The sequence below is a fragment of the Pezoporus flaviventris genome, unplaced genomic scaffold, assembly GCF_033815535.1.
Source record: "Pezoporus flaviventris isolate CSIRO_AGI_PZ_B2104156 unplaced genomic scaffold, CSIRO_AGI_Pfla_v1 ptg000013l, whole genome shotgun sequence".
Classification (NCBI taxonomy): Eukaryota; Metazoa; Chordata; class Aves; order Psittaciformes; family Psittacidae; genus Pezoporus; species Pezoporus flaviventris.
This window is the reverse complement of record NW_026892561.1, coordinates 34,334,974-34,358,973: the sequence shown is the minus strand read 5'-3', so window position 1 is coordinate 34,358,973 and position 24,000 is coordinate 34,334,974. Positions and strand designations below refer to the sequence as shown.

General features: G+C 39.8%; 1 protein-coding gene across 2 annotated transcripts in view; it reads left to right on the top strand.

Moving 5' to 3' along the window:
- TIPARP (TCDD inducible poly(ADP-ribose) polymerase) overlaps nt 1-23,694 on the top strand; it is a 40,321-nt gene extending 16,627 nt beyond the window's left edge. For both annotated transcript variants that reach the window (XM_061452695.1, XM_061452694.1), the window contains exons 2-6: nt 1,788-2,784; nt 16,691-16,859; nt 17,807-17,988; nt 21,911-22,186; nt 23,226-23,694. In XM_061452695.1, the coding sequence (XP_061308679.1) occupies nt 1,850-2,784; nt 16,691-16,859; nt 17,807-17,988; nt 21,911-22,186; nt 23,226-23,673 (2,010 nt within the window). In that variant the 5' untranslated portion in view covers nt 1,788-1,849 and the 3' untranslated portion in view covers nt 23,674-23,694. The remainder of the gene's footprint in view (nt 1-1,787; nt 2,785-16,690; nt 16,860-17,806; nt 17,989-21,910; nt 22,187-23,225) is intronic.
- The last annotated feature ends 306 nt before the right edge of the window (nt 23,695-24,000 follow it).

Below are 24,000 nucleotides of genomic sequence, written 5' to 3'. Positions count from 1 at the left end.
AATCGGATACTTCGATTCTCACCGTTTTCTGTTTTTAGTTACTGGGGGATTCAGCTCTACACTGTAAGAAGGCAGTTCTTTAAAAATCACAGCAAAACTTAAGTGATAATCAAGTGAGTGATAATAATATTGAATTAAGGTTAGGGTTACTGCCGAAAGTGACCAGAAGTCACTTATTTAGCTCTTTGGCACAGCAGGACTCCTGAGACCCTGGGAGAGCCTCTTGCATATCGCCTCACCAGGGCTGTTAAACCTGGGTTCGGTGAAGTGAAACATCTGATTCCTTTCAGAGTTGAGGATTTTTAAACTTTAGAAGTTAAGTGAGAGTTTAAGGTACCCTTGATGGCTTAGAAGGAGAAACACCTGGTTTGTCTGTGGAAGAATAACAAGTGCCAGTAAATATAAACTTTATTTTAACTGGCAAACAAATCTACCAGTTGCATTAAATTAAAAATGGGAAACTGTGAAAGTACAACTTTTTTTCCTTTTTCCTGGCAATCCTGACATGCTGTTTCCCACAGTAATGCAGAAGCTTTCTAAATGTGTGTTTCAAATTAAGGGAGACTCAATGAGAAATTTTCCAGAGCAAATTGTCAGTAATAAGAAATTGTTGTTAAATTTTATCCCTTTCTGGGATTTTGTTTTGAAATGTGAATTACTTTGTTTGAAATACATTTATCCAAGAAGTAATCCTTAATGTGGTCCACTCTAAGCTTTGAGGCTATGTGCAAGCAGATTGAAGAGGGTTTAATTAAGTGTAATCAAATATTACGAGATTCCTGATTAAAAGCCATAGAGCTTGCTTTCTGGTGACGTATGAGGCACACTATTTATTTGTACTCGAGAAAAAAAAAAGTAGTTTTTCATCTTAGACATACTATTTTTCCTCTGTTCCTGAGTAACTGGCAAACTGGCACCCTTTTGTTTTCTTGACTGCCTAGTTTTAATTCCTGTTGACCAGCCTAGCAAGAGGCAAATGAGCTCGGTGTGTCACATCAGGGTGACAGAGTGCAGCCTGTGTGTCTGAGTCAGTGTGAGAGAGTGTGGGCATATGAGAGTGGCTGTAGATGATGTGGGAGTGTCTGGAAGTGTATGAGACTGTCAGTGTCTGATGCATAGCAGGAGGAGCAGGGTGTAAGCACTTGAGTTCCTGTGTCTAAAAAAACAAGGATTAAATCCTGGCCCCTGCTGGCGCTGGTATGAAGTTTGCTGTTCTTTAAGTGAAGCCAGCAGTTCGTTGATGCAGCTGCTGGGTGGATGTGTGAGGTTGTGTGAAGGAAGATATATGTGAATGGAATTGGAATGCGTACATCCGCCTGCTTATCTGGTGGGAGAAGAAATGGTGTTTGAATATCTAAAGTGTGGTGGGAACATTCAGGGATATATGTCTGCTAATGCCTCTCAGGTCTGTGTGTGAGGGAAGCATAAAAATGAACAATGCAATGTTCACTTCTATAGAAAATAATGAACTGAAGCGCTGTTTATTATTAACATCATCACAAGGAGAGCATAAGCCCATTCCCCTTTCCTGCTTCCCCTCGGGACTGTGTGTGCGTGCCTGAGTGTCTCTGAGACTTCACGTGAGAGAAGACGATGAGTGTGTGTTTGGGATTAATTAGCCTGAGTTCAGCTGGTTTCATGCTTTACGTGCCTAGGGGCTACCCACAGTCACAGAGAGGGGAGGAGTTTGCTGTTGCTGGCTTGAAATCCTCTCCAGGGGTGATCTTGTTCGTGTCAACCATGAGCAATTAGAGAGATTAACTGTCTTGTTTTCCTTTCTGCCCTAGATTGATTCTTGCAAGGCTCTGGGACATTTGAAAGTGATTTGGGAGAGCAAAGTCCGTGTCTGATGGACACGGAACCAAAGCCAGCGTGTGTTGTGCAGCAGGCTCACTGCCCAGGAATGAAGTGCCCTTCTTCAGAGGACTTTCCTCCTCAGATAAGACTGTCTGAAAAAATACCACCAGTGAAGCCTTGCTTCAAGAAGAAGCAGCAAGTGCAGAAGAGATTGGACACAGAAACTCTCCGGGCTTTGCGGCCAATCTTTACCAGTTTGCTGGGAGCTGGGACCTTGGATAGAGTCTTTGTGCCCCGAGGCCAGAGTGGTGGTCATAGTGATTTATGTGAGCCTACTGTGAAAAAGACTCTGGACCTCAGTAGTTCTTGTCCCCAAACAGAAAACAATGTGACTCTGCTGATGCCAACAGCTCCAAATGTGCAGAGTCAGTTGCCAGTAGCTCATCCTTCTGGGCATCCTGAGCAGGATGTCCAGTCAGGAGAGCAAGACCTCTCACCAGAAACGACTCCGGGAACTGCTGCTGATAATTGTAATGAATCATTCCAGGACCATCCTTTGCACCCAGCTGCTAGTGATGGTGCACCTTGTCCTTTGTTCCCAGACAAGATTCTGGAAAGCTACTCATCTATCTTATTCCAAGAGACTAGCTGTCCAATTCAATACAATTTGAGCCTAAGCAATAAATTCAGTGGTGGGATATTCCAGGACAAAAGTGAAGAAGCTTCTCTTGATCTGGTATTTGAGCTTTTGAACCAGCTGCAATATCACACCCATCAGGAAGATGGAATAGAAATTTGTGTGGATTTTCTCCAGGGCAGTTGTGTTTATGGCAGTGATTGTCCCAAACATCACACAGTTTTGCCATACCACTGGCAGGTGAGGAGGACAGCAACCCAGAGTTGGCAAAGTGTGACCAATGATTCCCAGGAGCATCTGGAAAGGCTCTACTGCAACCCTGATAATGATAGGATCAAAGTGAAATATCGGTAGGTAACTAAATTTACTACTCCCTTACTAGCAAGGGCTCTTAGCTGGGGTGAGGAAGTGTAATAGAATATGTGTTCTTTTTTCCTGATGTTTTGTATGCAAATGTTTTATAAGCCCTATGATGATGTTACCTGAATAATAACTAACAAGTTTGCCCCAACAGAAAAGTCTTGCATGCCCATTAAAACTACTGTTTAGCATCTGGAAAGTATTTTTTGAAGCTGGAAGACTTGAAGTGTATGAAGTAAGGAAATTTCAGCTCTATGTAAATGGAGTTGATGGAGATTGTTGTGTTACACTGTGCTTGTTGTTAACGTTCCTAAAGAATGTTTTCTCTGTATTAGGAAAAGTGGCAGCATGAATGAGCCTGTGCAGTGATTGAAACAGGAGTGATAACAGCAGTTGTTCTCTGTCACTGTGAATACAGATTGGCTGTGTGCACTCCAAGCATAGGTTTCATTATTGCACTCTAAGCAACTAAAATCAGACAGGTGCTCTGTTAAGTCATCTGACTGAAAATTTCATGTGATTGGTAGTATGTGGTGACGTTTCAGCTAATTTGCTATGAAGAACTTGAGCAATACCTTCAGAAATGCTGATCATCTGTTTGTCATTTAAAATTGTTAAACCATTTATTAGAAATTATTGTTTCCTCTATACATAGTAGTGTTTATCCACTCATTTTCTGAAATTAAAAAGCAGCTTTTAAGTTTCCATGGTTGTTACCAATTTAGGTTTAATCCTGCACCCTGAAATGTAACCCAAAACTTTTCAACTTTGTAATGCATGTTCTATGTTGAGTAGTAGAGGGGAGTGCTGATGCTTTCAAGTTCATCAGATCTATGTAGTCCATGTTTGTGTGAAAGTGGGGTGAAGACTGCTCTTTATTTATTTATTTTTTCCCTGGAGGAAGCATATAATGCAGACTGCGCCTATCTTATCTGCCCTGCCTAACCTATAAACCTGGTGCAACTCATTCCAGCTGTAGTCAGTTCAAAGTGATGCTTCTGTAGCTGTACAGTAAAAACTTCAAATTCCATTTGCCATCTGAGCCCTTGTGGATTTGTTCTCACTGCCTCTGTTTCCTTCCATTTCCTGAAGAAGTGCAGCACTTCTTCCTAAGTGTTTAAATTTTCATTTTATAGGCTGAGATTTCTCATTAGGCACCAGACTCAATTTAATGCTTAAAATCAATGCGAGTCGTTATTTTCACTGAACTGGATGTTGGATTAGGCACTAAAACTCGGGCTCCATTAGCCTATGGATTCATCCTTTTTCCTGAAGGCAATTCCACTTACACTGAAAGTGGAAGTGAAGTAGGAAATAAGAATAGAATTGTCTTGAACGAATGTTGGTCTGTTTAAAAAAAATAATCAAAATCTTGTAACTGCATAGCAGGTAACATTTGCTGTATTTTAAAAGAGAACCTTCCTATTTTTCCAAGTATTTAAAATCATCTCTGAAAACAAATCAGCAAATGCAGAACTAAAATAAGCCCATGCAAATAATTTAAATTTGAGTTCTCTGCAAACGAGCAGGAAGTTTTCTTGTTGATGCCTGTATCACAGAATCCATCACTACACAGGAGCTACATGTGCTAAATGATGGAGTTAAGAATTACTAATTTAGAAAAAAAAAGCTTCATAATTGCTTAATCATCTCCATCCTGTAACATTGGCTGGACAGCGTTTTCTGTCTTTACACTTTGCAGGTTTCCAGTCTGGTGGGTATTTCGGTCTCTTGGTGTACAGTTTCTGTCTGACCCATGGGATTGGGAAGAAACTGAGTGGGTGTGTTGCCAGACACATGACATTCTGTTACTGTGAATGAAGTCAGGGAAACAGAATGATCTCAGAAAACCCAGGTGTGCTGCAGTTGGTGTGAAACTCCGCTCTCAAAGTGGAGGCAGATTCTTTGACTGCAAACTAGACTTCATCTTGTTGAGTTGAACTGGCTGCCCAGATAGTGTCTGTCTGACTGTTTTCTTCAAGTAAAAGTAGTCTATCGAGACTTAACAATTACTTTAAACATCAATAGTTTTTAATTTTCTGTTTTAAGCTGCTAATTCTACAGCCTGTACTCTTCCTTCTCTTAAAAGATGTTGTGAAGATCTTTGCTTCAGTCACTGCTGCAAAATCATGCCCCAGTGAAAGGCTGGATAACTGTTGTAAATTTACAATGTCCACTTACATGGAATGACAAATTGACAGTTTCTGTAGCTCTTTCATGTATTTCATCCTTTGGAAGAGCTTCATGTTTGTGGGTAAGTATTGGTGAGAACTGAGGAGTGAAACTTCCTCTTAAGACTAGAGCTTCTGATTTCAAACACTGAAAATAATGGGCCTTAAAACCTAGTTTTAACATGGTTTTAAGCTAGGTTTTGAAGTGGTTGGCAAATGTTGTATCTTTGGCGGTTTCTTCTTATGGAACATCATCTTGTGTCAGAAGAACCTGGTAAACCTTTATGTGTGGACTGCTTGGACTCGGTGTAACTTCCTGGAGTTCATGGTTGGTCACTGCAACCTGGCTTCCCTTATGTTCCTGGGCGATGTTGTGTTTCCTGGCAACAAGATGCAGATAGCAGCATGTTGAACCTTTCTGAGAGGCTGCAAACATGCTAGAACAGCTCATCGTTCACATGGTTACCGCATTATTTGGCTAAAGCTATTAATCTCTTGTGGTCAGACAAGCTTTACAGGCCTATCTATACAGATTGCATACAACAAGGAAATGTCTGTTCAGCAGTTTGCATGTCCAAGAAGGGCCATGCGGAAGCCAGCCTGACAACCAGTGGGTGGTAGTTGTTTATTCTCGTTTGCTTTAGACACAGTTTGTATGGCACAGTAAGTAATGCTTTCAGACTGCATGCATAGCATTGCTGTTGTGTGCTCCTCCAAGAAAGTTGGGCTGTTCAAGAAAGTGTTGGGCTTATTTGGCTCAATTAGAGAATAAGCTCTGAATTCAAATATGATGTTCTTCAAATAAGTATTTATAAAAATCTGTCTTCATCTTAATGCTATTGGGGTGAGTAATGTAAGAAAACAACATTAAAACAACATTGTTATTGCCTTTCACCTAAGGGAACACAATCTTAAAGCAGAAGTGGTAAATCTTGTCTGCTTACTTTGTAATATGACTGCTTGAGATCCTTGTTGCACTTTGGCCTCAAACTGAATGTAGAACTTTATCTTAAATTGTTTATATTTTTGCTCTCTGAAGTCTATCAAGTACTTAAAGCCAAATACCAAACTATCTGAACAAGTGGGGGATATGAATTTAAACAGGTTGAAGGACTTAGAAGCTCTCAGTTTTCCTCATGCATGTGAGGAGAGGCCCTGGAGAAGTTCCAGCTTGCAGCTAAGTATTGGAGAGAACGATGCCAAGTACTGCTTTCTATCATGAGAGTACCAAAGATGGGATATTTTAAGATACCCTTTAGTAAGGGGAAATACTTGGCTGCAGAGCTAAGCAGGTTTTCCCCCCCCACACCTTTCTCATCATGCATGTGTTGCTTTTCAAAATAAGCAACATCATTACTGATTACACAAGGATTTGTTTAAAATAACTTTGCAGTTCCTGACCCATCAGTTCCCCTGCTTTGGCTGAAAATTCCACCCCTTCTCTTGGCAAAGAGACATCACTGTGTGCCAGGGACACAGTCAGGGAAAAGCAGGTGGTGCATATTCTGCCTGGGAGCAATTGACTAATTATTCAGTATACATGCATGGTTCTTGGATGAAGTCAGAGTAAATACTGTCTGCTCCCCAGTAGGGTTATCAATTGGACTTGGAAAGGAGCAGTAGGGACAAAAATAAATGTACAGGGAAGTAGTATTCCTTCATTCATGTGTTCATGGAATAGCTTGATTCTCTGTTGTGGTTCAAATATGCTTCTATGATTTTAAAGTTATACAAAGCGTAGTGGAAGCATTTCGACTGTTCAGGGACTTCTGCAGGTTGTCTTACCTGTTGAGTAGTTAAATTTAGGAAGTTATCTTATCTGCACAGCTGCCACAGTGTGTAAGATAACTCGTGTGTTATTGATAATGCTGGAGATGGGAAAACCGCTAAAATTCACTGTGTCTGGTGATTTTGTGTGTGATGTTTCTTGAATATACACAGCTGAACGGTTTTGAGCTTCTTTGCTTCTAGCAAGGAATTAAATGCAAGACAAAGACTCTAAATAAAAACATGTAAAGTGATTTTAGAAGTGTTTGCCTTGTGCTTTTTAATAGTATGGTTCAATGAATTCTTCTTGGCCCCACTTTATAATATCATTTACATATGAAATAAACTAATTGGCTTCTAGCCATAGAAATCTAGGGAAGTTAGAAGCGTTACAATAAGCTACTGTGGGAATCGGCAATCACTCCTGTATCCCTTTTCTTGTTTCATGTCAATAAACAGATTGCAGTTTTGGAAACAGCTGTCACCAGGCTTCAGGTTGAGGTCAGTTTGTTCCCTGTGTTCTTATGGTAATAAAACAGTCCTTTCTGAAACAAAGATTTATGCTTGGTGAAACAGATTGCTCAGAAGAGTTGCTTACAGGTAATCCAGCGGGCACATGGTTGTCAGCCTGCCTGTCCGTTCAGTAAGGATGAGGAACAGAAAGAGTCTGTTAAAACTATTTGCTTAGTAGGAGCAGTGATCGTGAAGTTCCTTCCTAGTCGGTACATGTATTTGCTGAAATCGATAGGGATTTGAGCTGAGTAATAACTGCAGAATTTGATACTTGTAGTCAAATGTATATACATAGGAGTCCAGTTTTAGGAAGCTGGATGTGAAGGATGTGACATGAAATGTTAAATGGAACATTCTGATACCGAAACAACCAGACTTGGTCACTAGTCAATGTTAGACTTGCATATAATCATCTTTTATAATGCATAAATGAAACTGATGCAGTTTCATTATTTATTGTACATTTCAGAAGTATTTTAAGCCCTGAGATTGGATAGAATTCTAAAAAAGAGAAACAAACCACACAGACTGCTCCCCAACAACAAGCAAACAATCCACAAGCAAACGAAACACAACCAAAAAACACCCAGGCCTGTCCATGCAGAACAGTTGTGAAAAATGGGGCTCTGAACATGAGGTTCCACGTAAGTGCTGTAGAAGGTGTTCATATTACAGCTTTGTGAAAGCGAATGCCTTTCCCATTACCTGAAAACCCATTATTCTGTCAGCTCTTTTGCCACTCAGAGCTGTGCTTGTGCTGTCTCTAAAACATTTACTGATACAGAAATGTAAGTTAACAAAACTTTCTGCAAAATGTATCCTCATCAGGTGCGGGTAGGAGACCTTTGAAACCAGCAATCTATCTCAGACAAGGACATCCATGTTTATCCTCTACTGCAAATAGAAGTTGTAACTTGGATTTGAATTATGAAATATGGTGCATGCAGTAATACTTGGAAGATTTGAATATGTTTGTCATCCTCTTTGCTATGGATTTTTAGAACTTAGCAGCACTTCACACAAAAGGACCACTTTAACCCAGTACCTCCTGTTCAAAAGTGGCCAATAGTGGGTTTCTTAACAGGACAGACATACGTTTCAGCACAGTTTGTCATCTTCCAGTAGTCATGCCTCAGTGTCTTCCTGATCCAGAGATGGTATCTTGGTGTGTGAGAGAGCTTGATTCCTTCCTTTCCCTTCCACCCCCCCACCCCACCCCGGAAAGATCTGGAGCCAGGCTTTCATTTAAGCTGTATATATATCTGAACCAATATACCAGTAGTAGTTTCAGATTTACAAACATGCAAGTCAGGTGAGACCCTTTCACTGTGAAAACTACAGAAGTCTGCTTGTTCAGGCACCCCCAGTCACCAGTAGTAAGGCAGGGAAAACCTGCCTTTCCAGCTTCTAAAAAAAATATAGGGAAAGCAGTAAAGCTACAACTATAGTGGTAGATTTTTTTTCTTTTCTGTGATGATGGAGCTTTTTAAGTGTAAAGGTAAACCTTTCTGTAGCACCTCTTTTCTGAGTCTGCCTTGTTGAACACCTCCTGCATGGCTTAGGGTCACAGCAGAGAGAAGCAGTGTGACATGATGAGGGAGCAAATTAAGTAGAATATGAAACTGATTTCCTGCCCTGTCACCTGCTGCCCCTCTGTTCAGTTTAAGGTAAGATCAAGACCACAGGATCACGTTGGTAGCTTGTTTTTGTTCTTGCTCTCATGTAAAGCAGTGCTTCTGTGAGGGAAGGTTCCTAGTTTCCTTTCATGCTCCTTATGGCACTAGCTAGGATTTGGCTGCATTTTTATTCCTACGTTGTGAAGAGCTGTTTTAGAATGTCCCTTCATGAGTGTTACCTGACCTCTTGTTTACTGTTACTTCCTATGGAATTGGTATCGGTTTTGATGGGAGCAAATTTTGGCTGCTGTTGTCTTAAGATCTGACATTCCTATTTCAGTACTTTGCTTAAAAAGAGAGACCTCATAAGGACAATATACTGGAAGTTCCCTCACCCAAAACTGGACTGCAGCCTGCAACTTCAAACTGTTTGCTACAAATAAGATTAAATACTGCTAATCTGGGGTCACCAGAAAGTGTAAATGACAGACATATCTGCTACAGTAACTGAGTTCAGTTTGTGTTTCCAACCTAAGCACAGAAGGGTTTTGTACCTGTTTAAATCTTTTAAGGTAATTTGTTCCCCTGAGTGGTTTTCAGCTTGTTGCTATTGCAGAGAGGAACTGGTTTAGTCAGAGAGAGAAAATCACCAGTTTCATCATCTGAGTGGTATTTAACTCAGTCTTGCTTCGTATCACAGCTGTTCTGATGGGAACCGAGTTTCATTTCCTGTACAGGCCTTTGTTGATCATTAGGTTTCTGTTTTTTCTGAACCCTGTTTGCGGTAAGACTCATGACACGTAACTGAACTTAGGAGAAGAGTTTGAAGCCACATGCATTTTCGTAGCACTTAACAAAAGTATTTATCCTCATCATCTATTTGTAATAACATCTAGTGAACATGTGTCAAATTGAACGGAAAGAGCACAGACGATGCACTCAGGCTGAAGATCCTTAGAAGGACGCAAGGAAGAGCAAGGCCAAATATCCTTATTTTAGCAGGCTAGATTCATCTGAAATAAGACTTCAATGTTGTAACTTTCTAGTCAATGTAACTACTCAGTTCAGTGTCCCAAAGAGATTATGTCTTTGTATTACTCCTTATAGTTAAGGTACAGAGAAAATGTTGAGGAATCAGGTTCTGCTTCGAAAACACATGCGGAATTTTATTTTGAACTGTGCTATTGTACACCACCAGATTTGGGTTTGTGCGATGCGTTCTTGAGTTTTCAATATGTTTATTCTTTCAGTGCAGATATTTTATAGACCTTTATTTGGTTAGTCAGTGAAGTTCTTAAGAAATCTTTGTTCCCACCTCTGTTGCAGATTCTCTGTGGGACTTGGAAGAAACTATTTTAGTCTCTCTGTGTATCTGTCTTTCCCAGGGAAAAATGGGGATAGTGATTTTCTACTTCAGAAGCAAGATGAGGCAAAGCTGTGGTGTTTGCAGGGGGGCTTAGTATTTTTTTTTTTCCTGTGGAAAAAACCAGCATTGTTTTTATTACCAGTTTCAAGCTGTACAGAAGGCTGTTGCATGATGCAAAGAGGTACTGGGAGTAACACTTTGCCCCACCAAGGTATTTGAAATACATTTCCTGCTTTCCCAAATGTCTGACAAACATTTAGCCTTTCTAATCTCCTTCTGACCTTTTCTAGACTGATATTTCAGATAAAGCCTTCAAAGTCCATCAGTAAAAGCACTAGATTTTTTGTTTTCTTTTATCCCATTAGCTACAAAACTCTCCTTTTCCTTAACGTAAACTGCCCAAGGAAAGTATAAAGAGCAATGGACCCCTTTCATGGAGCTCATCTTTTGGAGATGGTGCTGAGGAAGTGTTGGGAAGGGCCTGTTTCACCCCCGCACACAAGAAAGGGTTTTAATTGTTAGGTTCATGTATATTTGTTTTGCCACTGTCATCATCACAGTACCTGAGTATTTAATCACCCTTGTATGGGAGCATCTCCCGGAGGTGCAGATAGCTGTGCAATCATGTGTGTGTGATGTGCTACGTGTTCTTTCGTGCTCCCTTCAGGGCACAAAACAAGGTGATGTGTGCCTGGTTTATTGTTGGATTTCCCCTCTCCTAATCTATATGTTATCTATAGTCTATACATTGTAGAGGATACCCTTTACTTTAGATAGCATACACTGTATCTCTGAAGTAGTAAATCATACGGTGTGGAGATAAAATTATGTTATGCTAAAGAGCATATCAGACAACCTTGAGCATCTTGCATTCTTACTGTTCTTGAGCTCTACATTTGTGGTCTTTCACCTATATAAAGGCCTCAAACAGTTGAGAGGTACAGTTGTCACATTTGCTTTCATCGCTGGTGTCTTAAAGCTGAAGCCAGGAATGTAATCGCACAACCCCTTGCTGCAATCACAATTTTTTGTTATGGCTTTGCATTATGTAAACTGGTAATAGGCTTTTTAAGATACAGAGGAAGTGCTTTAACTGGAGAGCTATTATTAAATAACTTTGCTTTAGGATTTCAGAGCTTAAAAGCTAGTGAATGTTACAATTTGAAAAAGTTAATACTTCTGAATAGAGAAGTACACTGTTAAAGAATGTAAATGAGCATTGGAATAATACATATTTTATGTGAATTGAGGGGTTTTGTGAAAGAGTATCTTCCCTTATTGAAAATGTTATAATGGGGGTAGGGGGAGAATGAGGTAGGATTTTGGGCACATAGTGTGTTTTTCAGATGCAGTCACTTAAATAAATGAATTCATCTAAAATTTTCAACTGTATAAAATATTGCAGTCTTTACTGCAATTTACTGTTAGGTGGAAAATTTGGAGTTTGAATGTTTTTAGTTAAAATACTATTAGGAAGAAAGTCTTCCCCGTGAGGGTGGTGAGGCAGTGGCACAGGGTCCCCAGAGAAGCTGTGGCTGCCCCGTCCCTGGCACTGTGCAGGGCCAGGCTGGACATAGCTTGGAGCAACCTGCTCTACTGGAAAGTGTCCCTGCCCATGGCAGGGGGTTGGAACTTGATGGGTTTTAAGGTCCTTTCTAACCCAAACCATTCTGTGATTCTGTGATACTATTCAGGGAAAGAAAGAAAAACCTGTTGTGTAGATATTTTGGTCACTTAAATTTTCTGTTAACAGGAAGTAGTGTTCTAAACACTCTACCGACTTGAAAAATAGAAATACTATTTTTAAAGCATCCCTAATTCAACAGAAGTTTGTGTTTCAGGAAAATTCTGCTATGTTACATCCTTGCCCTATTCACAGCTAAGGGGGATGCACAGAGGATACTGTACCAAGAAATACCTTGACCAGATTTTTTTCTTCCAGAAATCGAGATTGATTTTTGGGGTTCTGAACTGCAGCTCTTATTTTGAGAGAAACTTTGAGTAAACCCAGATAGCAACTGCACAGAGCCAGTGTCCTCATCTTTAACTGAAGAGCAATGGATCTGTATTAGCCAAGCTGAAAGCCAGCACTAGGTGCGTGGGAGCTTTGAAAGCTCTGCTCTGCTCTGCCCTCTGTGTCACAGGCATGCTCCAAAAGGTGGGATGCTGAGAAATGCTGTGACCTTCACAGACAGACTGAGCAGTTCTATTTAAGAATGGGAAAACAAGAACATTTAACGCCTGGTATCATACATGGGCTTTCAGGAAGAATGTTTGCAGGGGTGGTAATCACCTGTTTCAGGTCTTGATGCCTGGGTTGTTCTTTCAGTGAATTGTCCATATAAGTCACAGAGCGATGACCATCCTATCTTCCTCAGTTTGCTTACAAGGGAGGGGAATCCGATAAAGAAGAGGCAGAAGCAGTGAACTACAAAAATTTAAAAAACTCCAAACAGCAGACATTACAATCATTACATTTTTCAGTACTGAGAAATAATTTGGCACATTCTATACAGGTTTTGCAGAAAAACATTTAGCCTTCAGAGAAACTGTTTTCACAGTAAGTTGTCATTAGCCGCCAGCCTTATAAATCTTGAACAGTCTTACAAGCTACATAAATGCACACTTAGGTGTGCACAGATTTTGTTTGTTGTAGGAAAAAAATTGCAATTTGTTGTATTGAAATTGTATGTGAAGTTTTCATGTTGTCCAGCACTATTAGAAGAAAGCCCTATCAGTTCCCTGCCTGTTCTGCAGTTAGAACATGTCTGCATGCAAATGCCCTTTTTTGCATATGCACTTTGAACCCAGAATTTTAGGTCGTCCTGAAGATCTGCTTGCTCTACATTAAAAGCATGAGGAAAAGCAGTCTCATACTGTGTTCATCTCAGAAAGTTTTTCCTTATACAGGGTCCCTCCCACTGCATTACTTTGATTCTCCTTGCTTTGCTGTGGAGCTGTGTGTCTGTTGGAGACTGTATTTTAGCCGAGTTAAACCCATATTAGAAATACCCAAGTCATGTTATTGGAAGCCAGTCGTGTTTCAAGTGTCTGTGGAATTTGCTTTCCAGTCTTCAAAATTTAACCTTAAACTTTTTAGGGTATTAACCAGTATGTTATTACTTTTAAAGGGTTCAGCTTGCTAGTGATGATCTTTATCATATTTATAGTGTAGGTTGAAATATTCTCTTTTCTGTGCGCTGCATTGGCATAGAACTGCTGCAAACATTTTTTGATTCAGTTTTCACACCACCATATGCAACATACAGAGTTATAATAAAATGAAACAATCCTCTGGGGTTTACCACCTTTAAAAGAAAATAATTTACTTGTAAAGAAAATATTTTCTATTTTATTGCACTTTCTTGGAGGTCACAGATCTTTGGATGTGTTATGGTGTTTGACTTGGAAAGAGATGGAAGTGAGAATGAATGCTCAAATTGTGAGGTTCTGTACTGAGAAATAGCTTTGGGGTATTTGTTCCATACAGTGTGCAGCACAATACCTGGGGGTCTTGATTCAGGGCTTGGATTTGTGGGTGCAACATAACCCCAAAACAGTGAGTCAGGCTCCTCACTCTGAAAGGATAATATGAATAATACCAATTGCTAAACATGCTTTTCTCAAAAATGACAGCTTTATTAGGCACTGGGATTCAGAACTGTAAGACAATGTTTTGAGAAGAAAAAGCAAATGGCCCTGAAGGAGCATTAAAAATATATTCACAATGAAATTCACTCAAAAAGTCATGCTTGTGGTGTTGTCTGCAACACTGTAAATAATCACACTGCTTGGTATTTCAGAGAGATGATTTCCTCGTGATTTCACACACTGTTTTCAGATAAAGTAGATTGTAGCTTGTTATGGAACAAAATGTGTGCGAGGAAGGTGGGGTGATCTGTTACTCGATTTTTTCACTCCAGAAAATGTGTATTTGGTTTTTTTTTAAGCCCTACATTTACTTTCAGTCTCTTTGTACCAGTCATTTATTTTGCTTAGTGCTACTTTTCCTTCTGACTGCATCTGTGCTCTATCACTTGTATCTGCCGTTTGTCTTGTCACGCTGTTGTTATATGTGTTTTCTTGAGTCTCATGGGTGCCTGTGCACTAGCCTCTGATGCAGTAGGCTGTGGAATATTAGTTTTAATTAGTGTATCAAACGTCTTGCAGTGGGATGCAGCTTGGATGGGAAGACACAAGTTATTAGAATACACCTATGCAGAACAGCTGGTTTCCTCCTGTACCCATAGTCGAAGTGTAATGATTTTGTATGACATTGATGGAAGTAGTGAACACACTGTTAAATCCTTAACTGATTTGGTGTGATAGTGTCATCTTGACAAAGTTTTCATCTTAATTAGTGTGGTTCTATGACAGTTTTTAGAGTATCACATGCAGGGACCTGAGAAGATGTTCCTTTTGGGTAGCAAGTTCTCATTGTAAAGGGGAAGAAGGCTGGCTGGAGCTGTTGCTCCTGCAGGCAGGTCTGCTGTGGTGGGGATAGCCACCCACAGGGCGAGTCGTCCCTGAAATGAGGCAGACAAAACCCCTGCTTGGGGGCCTTGGTCTGGGGTGCTGGGGGAGCTGCAAAAAGAATGACTTCTGTGTCCAAACAACTTCAAAAGTAGCTCATGCCTTGCATTGTTAAGACATCTGATTTGACTTTTGAGACTATTCTATATCTTAAAGTCTTACATGAATGCTTATTGAAAACAGAGCAATATAAATTTACCCAAACAGCAGTGGATCAGATTGCCTGATTGTGAGCCCATAGGAAGAGACCGTTGTCCTTTTGTCTATGTCAGGAAAGCACTTAATACTTCAAACTGTGCTTAGCACTTCACAGGCCCAAATGCAATTAATTGATGATGATAAACACCAAGAACAGCTATGCACCTGTACCTCCTGTTGAGGACTGAAGGATCCTTCCAGCTGATCATAATTTTTTAAAGTGGGAACTCTTCAGTAGTTTTCTGTGGAAGCAGCATAATAAAACTCTTCAGCAACTGTACCAGTCAGAGTGTGACATACCTAGCAAAATTGTAGCCATTCTCAAGCAACTCTGCATCCATCAAATCATATAGATGTTGAGAATAGCTGTCACCTAATGTGGCAAATTTCATACACAGTATTTTGATCCCTATGGTATTAATGTGCCAATGTTTTAAAAATAAACTGTAGATTTCGAGTATCAGCTTGATTTATGTTTACTGTTAAGAATTCAAAGCAAATATTTTATACAGTATCAAAAGCTTCATTTCCAGTTGCCAAAGGTTAGTAACTGTTAGTGAATACCAATAAGATGACAACTTGTAAAGAGATTATGAAAGTAGAAAACTAATTATGTAAACAGCATTATTTTGGAAATATGTTAATCCTAGTTCAAAAAACACCCAATTGCTGTTGGGAATGAATATTACTGTCATTTCTTCCAATTTCTATGAATTTCTTCAATTCTTGATTGCTAATAAACCAGTGATTGTCTAATGATCAGCAGAGTTGATCCATGTTTTACTTAAGAATGTTCTTTTATTTGATGTCTTTCTTTTAACACTGACTAATGAAATAGCTTTAGAAGGTGTTTGTGGAGGCATTCCACACTCACTGTTAAACATGGCCCTATGAAATGTAGAGGAAGTGCCCTTTTATTTTTGCCTTTAGCTTATCTAAAACTTTACCCTTTATGGATATACTCTGTTTTTTAATTTGTAGCATCCTATTGTTGTTTGGTCCTTTTGGAAACGCCAGTCAATGAAGTTGCATACTGGTGTTGATTTTTGTAGCTGCAGTATAGCTACCAAAAAAAAAAAAAAAAGCCAGTATTCCTCAGTGTAGGCTCCGTAATTGTGAAATCATGTTTCCTTTTCAGATTATGGTAGTTCTCCTCTGCGGCACGTGATGAAAGATACTCAAACTCTCTGGTGGATTGGCAGCAGATGCGCCTCATCTGGAGCCATTTACATTTTCTTTTCTTCCCTGAAGCACTAACTTTCACGAGAATAACCTTTTGAATAGTATGTGGCTGCTTCATCAAATACGGTTATGTGATGTATTTACTTAGCTGTGCTCAAAATGTCAAGGATATGTATATTGATTTTTGTACTGTTCATGCATACTGAATAAATACCACTGGACTACGAAGACTGCTGGTTTTTTTTTTCATGTCTTCCTGTGCTGAAGGCCATGCTTTTTCCACCATTGTCCCTGGAGACATTTGAAGAGTTACTTCGCCCTCACAGCTCTTCAGTGTCCTCAATTAGCTTGTCTCTGTGTTGTGCCCACTTCAAGCTTGTGGGATATCCTCATGTTGATGGGGATTGTGTGACCCAAGCGCAGCTTAGATCGAGGATATCTCTGCAGAGGGCTGTGCCAGTTATAGTTGTGACTGGCTGCTTTACTGCCTCTGAATACCTTTTTAATGGATTACAGAAAGTGAGAATTCTGTTTTTCTTGTTCTTTCCAGGGGACATGAGTTTTGGGTGGATTTGAATATTATGAAATTATATGAAACTGTTGAGTTTGATCAAATGCGGCGGCTGTCCACACCTTCCTGCCCCAGCTCCAGCTCCAACTACTACACAGTCTGGAAATACTTCTGCAGGGACCACTTTGGCTGGAGAGAATACTCTGAGGTATTTAACGTATTTGAGAATTCTGCTTTTGGATTGTAACCAGAACTCTTATGTACATTATATACTATATATGTTCATTTTTAGTCTATTTCCTCTTCGAACATTCAGGAAAGTTACTTAAGAGCTATTGCTGAAGAACAAAATCAAGAATGTCAGTGTTTAACTGAAAAAGCAGTAAAAGGAGAATTCTGCTCTGCTGGACTGCAGGTTGAATTATATCTGAAAACACTGGAGACACAGAGGCTGACTAAATTGTCAAATTTGAGAGCAAACTGGCTGTGTCAGTACCAAGAATGTACTTTCTAATCCCTAGAAATCTGGTTTTAAGACAGGGGGAATGACTCTCTGCAGCCTTTTTAACTCTACTGTTGTTTAGCTATGCAGTTTTTTGATTTACCTGTCCTTGATTTATTTACCTGTCCCCAAAGATACTGCATTGCAGGACATGGGCCTCCAGAATCACTGGATCCAGCCCGCTGCTGTCTCATTGGCTGCACTGTACACTGCTGCAGCTGGATGGGCTACAAATGCCCCTGCTCCTTAGGGACCTTTTCCTAAATGTCTAGTTTAAATCTGTTCACTCATGGTTTACGGACACTTGTTCCAGTGTCACCACTGCCCATTGGATTTTAACAGCCACAGTTTTCCATATCAGGTTGTAAGTAGGTCCTCTCTCTTTTAACTCATTAACCCCAGTTATGGACACAGAAATCACATTCACTGTCAAACAGTATTGTGAAACCTGCCTTGTTGGCACATCTTGCAAACAGGTAACGGAACATTTTTCAGCCGTCTGAATGTACTTGTGCCTCAGAGCACAAGGGGAGAGAGAGGAGAGAGGAAGGGAGTAGAGAGGGATTCGTTGAGATCTCTGGCAAAAATAATTACATTTTGAACCTGTAATTTATCATGTGTATGTTTTTGTTTTCTTAATTTCTTTGAAACAGCCTGTTGTAAGATTGATAGAAGAAGCCAGCTGCCGCGGTCTGAAAGAAGTTCGGTTTGTTACTTGGCATAATCAGTATATCTTAAACATCAAAGATGGATTCCAGCAAAATGCGTGTTTCAGAAGAGAAATCAAGAGGAGACCCCTTCTTCGCTCATGCATTGTGCTGATGCCGTTTTTACAGTACGTATCCCAGCAAAATGGAAACTTTGCATTTGTTCTCCACGTTGGCCTGTCCATGAGAACTGTATTCCTTAAGATGTGATGAGGAGATAGGCATCATTGGGTAGAAAAATCAGAAGCAATAATAAAAATTCTCAGTCATATTGGCAGCTCTCCCTTGGCGCTTCTCAAGATAAATATTATCTGAGGAGCTCCTTGCTGCTAGGCTGTATTGGTTATTTAAAGGTTATAATGCACCTTGTGGATCTCAGAACATCAGAAGCACAGGTGTACTTAAACTTTGCCAAAGGACTGTCCAGCTTTTGGCATCTCACTGGCTATAGTGAGCTAACAGTTATAGGTCCCATAAAGATGAGCATTCAAAAAGATGTTATAAATTTAAAGAACAATTAAAACATGCGTTGTTTTTATTGTCGTCTCAAGGGGGGTTTAACGTGCTCACCCGTGAAAGGTGGAATGATTAAAGTATTGCACTGTAGTCATTTTTGATTACGACTCGTAAAAATGCCATTTTTGTGATCTCACCAGCACAGTTGGAAACATTATTGTCAGAGTTCAGTAGTTAGCAACATATTACCCTGTTAGCAAAGGGGTGGAAGTCATTAGTCTGACTGGCAGCTTAGCATGCTGGGTCAATCAAAGATGCTTTAACTGCAGCGGTAGGGCTACAGTGCTCATTAGTGTGCAGAGTCGTTACCGCACCTGATTGGGAGCTGAAGAGAATTTGGTCAGAGCCTCAAAACATGTGGTCGTTAGAAACATTTTTAGATACAGTTTTACAGGAAGGAAACCCAAAATAATTAAAAAGATACCAGGAGGATGCAGGTAAAAAGACTAAGTGTGGACTTCCCAGTTACAGCAATTCAGAGTATCACCATAATGAAAAAATAAGGATTTCAGGTATTCTCCTGATGTTTTGCTAGCAGCGACTATTTTGCTACAGTGTAGCATCATAATTTTGGAATATGCTAGAATTATAATGTTCCCACTAATTTTAGTGGACCCTTGTGTGTTTTACACTCACAAGGGCTTAACCATAACTATTCATGCCAATTAATACCTACCCAATCTATAAAATAAGCTCTGAAATTTCTGTTGCTTTGCAGTAAACCTCATTTCTGTTTTCTTTATCTAAAGACCCTGTAATGCTTCATTGAAAATCTACCAGTCCTTAACAAGAGCAAAAGAGTATTTTAAATATTTCTGAGAGCTATCCTTAAGAAGTCAGTATTTGCCTCCACTGATCACAAAGACTTTTTTATTTCCCTCCCCTCCAACTTGCTTAAATCTGTTACAAAACTGGGAAAGAATTATTGACTAGAAACTGTGGGAATTGGGTGGTACTGGTTGACAAATGTTGACTTTTTAATGGCTTCCCTTGTGTGATTAATGTTTATAAATAGTTTACACTAATCAGAAGAAATTAACAAAGTACACCAAAGGACTGCAGTGTTTTTGTTGTACTTGGTATCTTACTCATTAATCCATAATCTTCTTTTTTCTGTGACTGGTCTTCCAGTCCATGTGTGAGTGAATGAAGTTCTACAGTAATACTTTTTACCCACTGACTTTAGGAGGAAAAAATAAAATAATTAATTGCACACTGTAGTATTGCAGAGTTCTATCTTAATAATCATTCTTAGAAAAATCCATCTTTTGAGTTTCTGTTAAACTATTAATAAACAGAAGAACTCTGAGTCGAGTCAAATCCATGCAAATCTTTTAAGCTTTGAACAGCAGGTGAAAGCCACATGAACACTTCTTTAAAAAGTATGTCTGCTCTGAAAAGTGTGAGTGCTATTACCGTTTAATGTCCCTCTGATCCAAATCAAACAGATCAATTTAAAAATAGACTTTTTTTTCTCCAAACATTTTTTCTAGGTTTGAAAAGCTCAACCTGCAGTCAGAAAATCGCATTAAATTTTTTATGGGTCCTACAAAAAAACCACATACAGTTCTTCAAAGCTAATATAGCGCTAGCTTTAAAAATTCTGAAAGGGAATCTTAATTGACATTTCTGTAGGTAAGATGTGAATAGCTAGATAATTACGTTAGCGCTGCAGAGAAAAGCAGGCTAATGAGCAGGGGCAATCAGAAACTACTCTGCGATTGTGTTTCAGTGTACCTCAAGAACAGGTTGGCTGGGTGCAGTAGTCATGGTTCTGTGGCTTTTCAGGCAGCATCATGCTTGAACAAAAGAAGATTGATTCCTGAAGAGTCAGTGGAGAAAATGACTTTGACTTCAGCAAAGCTTTGGAGAGTTGTTTGTTCTCCAGGAAACTTTCTTTTTACAAAGATGGCATAGGAAGTTGAGTTTGCCTGTTGTTCCTGTGTGCAAAATCCAGTTGCGTATATGCAGGAAGGCAGGATTTGTCTTTGGGTGTTGTCAAACCTCAGCTTGCCCGAGACAAATATGCAAAGGATTCACTTTTCCGATTTCCTCCTAGTCAGAGCACATTTCACCTTATGTTTTGGCAGTGTTACATTATCAGAACACAAGTGACCTAGAAATTTCATGAACTTTATTGTTCATTAAACGTTAATGAATTCTAATTTAAGGTCATCTGTGGGATTTAGAGGCAAGATATACCTTGTGTCTTTCCAGCCAGGTGGTGGGTACCTGTGTCTTCATAGGCTGTCCTAACAAGAGCTGCCTTCTTCCAAGTGCACCATGCCTATTTGCATTTATTGTGGATTGGGCCTGGAGTAATGGCAGCTTTTCCACTTAAAATGCTTTGGTAAAATACTCATCTGGTGAACTTTTGATAGTTCCATATATTTTTGCAACTGAAAGGGAACCTCACCAGCTTGCAGGAGCTGAAGAGCTGTGCACTTGAATTGTGAAAACCAGAGCCTGAACATGCAGGCTTTACATGTTCAAAGTATTTGCATTGACGTAAGTGGAAGAACTCCAATAAGTAAGGATTATTCAGATGAATAAGGCTTGTTTGGTCAGATTAGAATCAGGTGAACATAAGCCACAAATATCACACCCTCTATCTAAATTTAGCAGCTTCTGCAGTATGTAAAAGCTCCATAGAGATGCACGTATTTGTTAAGAACAAAGTCTTGTCCCACCACAGTTGGTGTCCTTAACTGGATTTTACTAATGTCTGTTCTTTTTTGGTATCCATGCTGCTGCTTTTCTCCTTCACCCCTCCCTGACTTCTTACCTGGCAGCATTCCCAAGAGTAGGGGCTGCTCTGTCGCATGAAAATAAGCAACTGCAAATGCAAATCTACATCTGGCCTGCACAAATGAAACTGAGAGCCTTCCTCAGCATGATACTAGTACTAAAAACATAGCATCTCCTCTTCTACATAATCAGCAAATTTTGCCTACAAAATACTTTTAGTTGGGGTTAGTCATTATTCATCATTTGCAAGAAAAGTGTGTATTTCTACTCCTTGTATTTTGAGGAAATTAGGTTAAATGTTGCCACATTATTTATCTTTTCTTATTCTGTACGTCCTACTTGCTGTGTTAAAATAATGAATACTTTATGGCTGACATACAGAATAATCATATTTGGTAGCGCTCTGCCTATTTTGTAACCCCTAGTTTGTAACCCCATCCCAGAATGTAAATAGTGATAATAGCAGGCTTTTAAACACCACCAAGCAGTAAGACTTCCCTACACTGAAGAGCATCCCTGAAAGTCAAGATCTTGTTGTTTGTTTGTGTGGATAGAGGAGTTATTAAAATAGCAGAAATAGCTGCATGTTTAAACCAGCAAGCATTAAATAAATAAACTTGGTCCCTTCCAGCCCACCCATTCTAGGAGTCTGCGGTTAAAGATGTGTAAATTGTCACTGAACCGACAAGCAACAATTGCTTAAGATATGTTGGTGATGAAATAAATGTGATTAGCAGCTCCTCTGTGATGTTTTAAGCACAAACCTTTTCTCCTTCTCCAACCTAGGACGTTGGGTGGCAACTCTCCAGTACCCTCTCCATCAGCTGAACCAGCTTTGTCACATGTCTTGTCTCCAGCTGCTGTTACCTCTCCAGACCTCTATCCTGAAACCTGGATTAGTATGGATCCATCTCAGGACTTCATCCAAGTGCCTGTTCTGAAGGAAGATAAAAGCTATAGAACCATTTATAACCTGTTTCACAAGACTGTGCCAGAGACCAAATATAAAATTTTGAAAATACTGAGAGTGCAGAATCAGTTTCTTTGGGAAAAATATAAAAGGTAAGATAATGCAAATACCATTCTTTTACCACAGTGGAAAAATACCTTAAAATAACGCAATTTGGGCTGAAAAATAGACATTGATTGCTAAGTAGAATACATAAACTCCAGATTTGCTGAAGAAACGGAGCATCTTCAGTTGAACAACTGTATCTGGAAAATATCCTGAGGTTTCTTGCATAAGAGGTTTAATATTATACTATCTACTGATAACCTCTGTAAAATGTATCTTCACAGAAACTTCAAAAGAAGTCTTGGATATCTTGCTGAAAAATCTTTAGGTTCATTTTCAAGCCAAATTAGGAGGCATTTTTTTCATCAGGTCATCTCTACATTTAAGATAACCATTAGTGGCATGGCTCCCAGATCATGGTGGCCCAGGACCTTGCAGTGGCCTTGCAAAGATGAAATCCTGTGTCTGTCAGTTCCATTCAAACCAAAGATGCTGTGTCTGAAAATTACTGTCTATTGACCTCTTCATAACTGATGAGAAATTAGATTTGGGGATTCTCTCTCCCTTCTCAGGGAAGGTAGAATCTCAGGAGTAAGTCGAGGGCTGGGCTGGGTGAGCAAAGACTGACTTCCTTACAGTGTTCCTGCTGCTCTAGAGCATCTTCACCCAGCCTGTCTCTCAGTAGTTCCTCACTGTGGCCTCTTCTGAAGCTGTAGTGGGATTTAATTCTTGCACAGCCCTTGTTTTCACTTGGAGGAAGATTTCCTTCTGCATCTGAGGTGAAATACAGGCAAAGATAAGCAGGCACTTCTCAAGCTGCTTTGCCTTTGCTGCTCTGCAGGTGGGAGACCTCTGGCTCCTGCAGTATGAGCTCAGGTCCTTTAAAACATACCTATTTCACACAAAAGCCTTATTTGAAAGTGGAAGACCTGCTCTGCCGGCCATATGGAAATGTTTTCGTATCTCCTCTTGCAGCTTTGCTATTGCAGAGGATAATGCTGATGCTTCAAGAGCTGGAGTGGAAACTGTGTTTCCCTTGCACATCTGCAGTGAATACTAATCTTCACTTTCCATTTTCTATTCCAGGAAAAAGGAATACATGTCAAAAAAAATGACTGGGCTTGACAGGATAATGAACGAAAGGCATTTGTTCCATGGCACCTCCCAGGACGTGGTGGATGGAATCTGCAAGCACAACTTCGACCCGCGTGTCTGTGGGAAGCATGCCACCATGTTTGGACAAGGCAGTTACTTTGCCAGAAAGGCAAGCTATTCCCATAACTTTTCCAAAAGGTCACCCAGAGGAGTTCATTACATGTTCTTGGCGAAAGTACTGACAGGAAGGTACACGGTAGGCAACCACACCATGAGGAGACCTCCACCAGTGAACCCCGGCAGCATTACCAGTGACCTCTATGACTCTTGTGTGGACAATTTCTTTGAGCCTCAGATTTTTGTCATTTTTAATGATGATCAGAGCTACCCTTATTTTATTATCCAATATGAAGAAGTTAGCAACACTGTCTCCATTTGAAAACTTGCGCTGCTGAAGTATTTGTTTGCTGGCATCGGTAGCAGTTTTTGTGGGGAAAGAAAATTTGGACATTGCAGAACTGACTAAATGACTTGCTTGGAAGGAACTAAATCTCAAAATGCAGAAAAGGAAGTGACCAATTGTGCACTTGCTGTTGGATTATGTATGTGCAAATTGTAAATATTTTTCCATTGTTTATAGTTGAAAATCTGTGCCTTTTGTTATAAAACACCGTTTATTTATGTTAGTAAATATTCATGTTTAAAAGTGTGTGTGTGTGTGTACAAAATTTCAGTTGTGTTATGTGCATATTAGAGCAGCTATGGT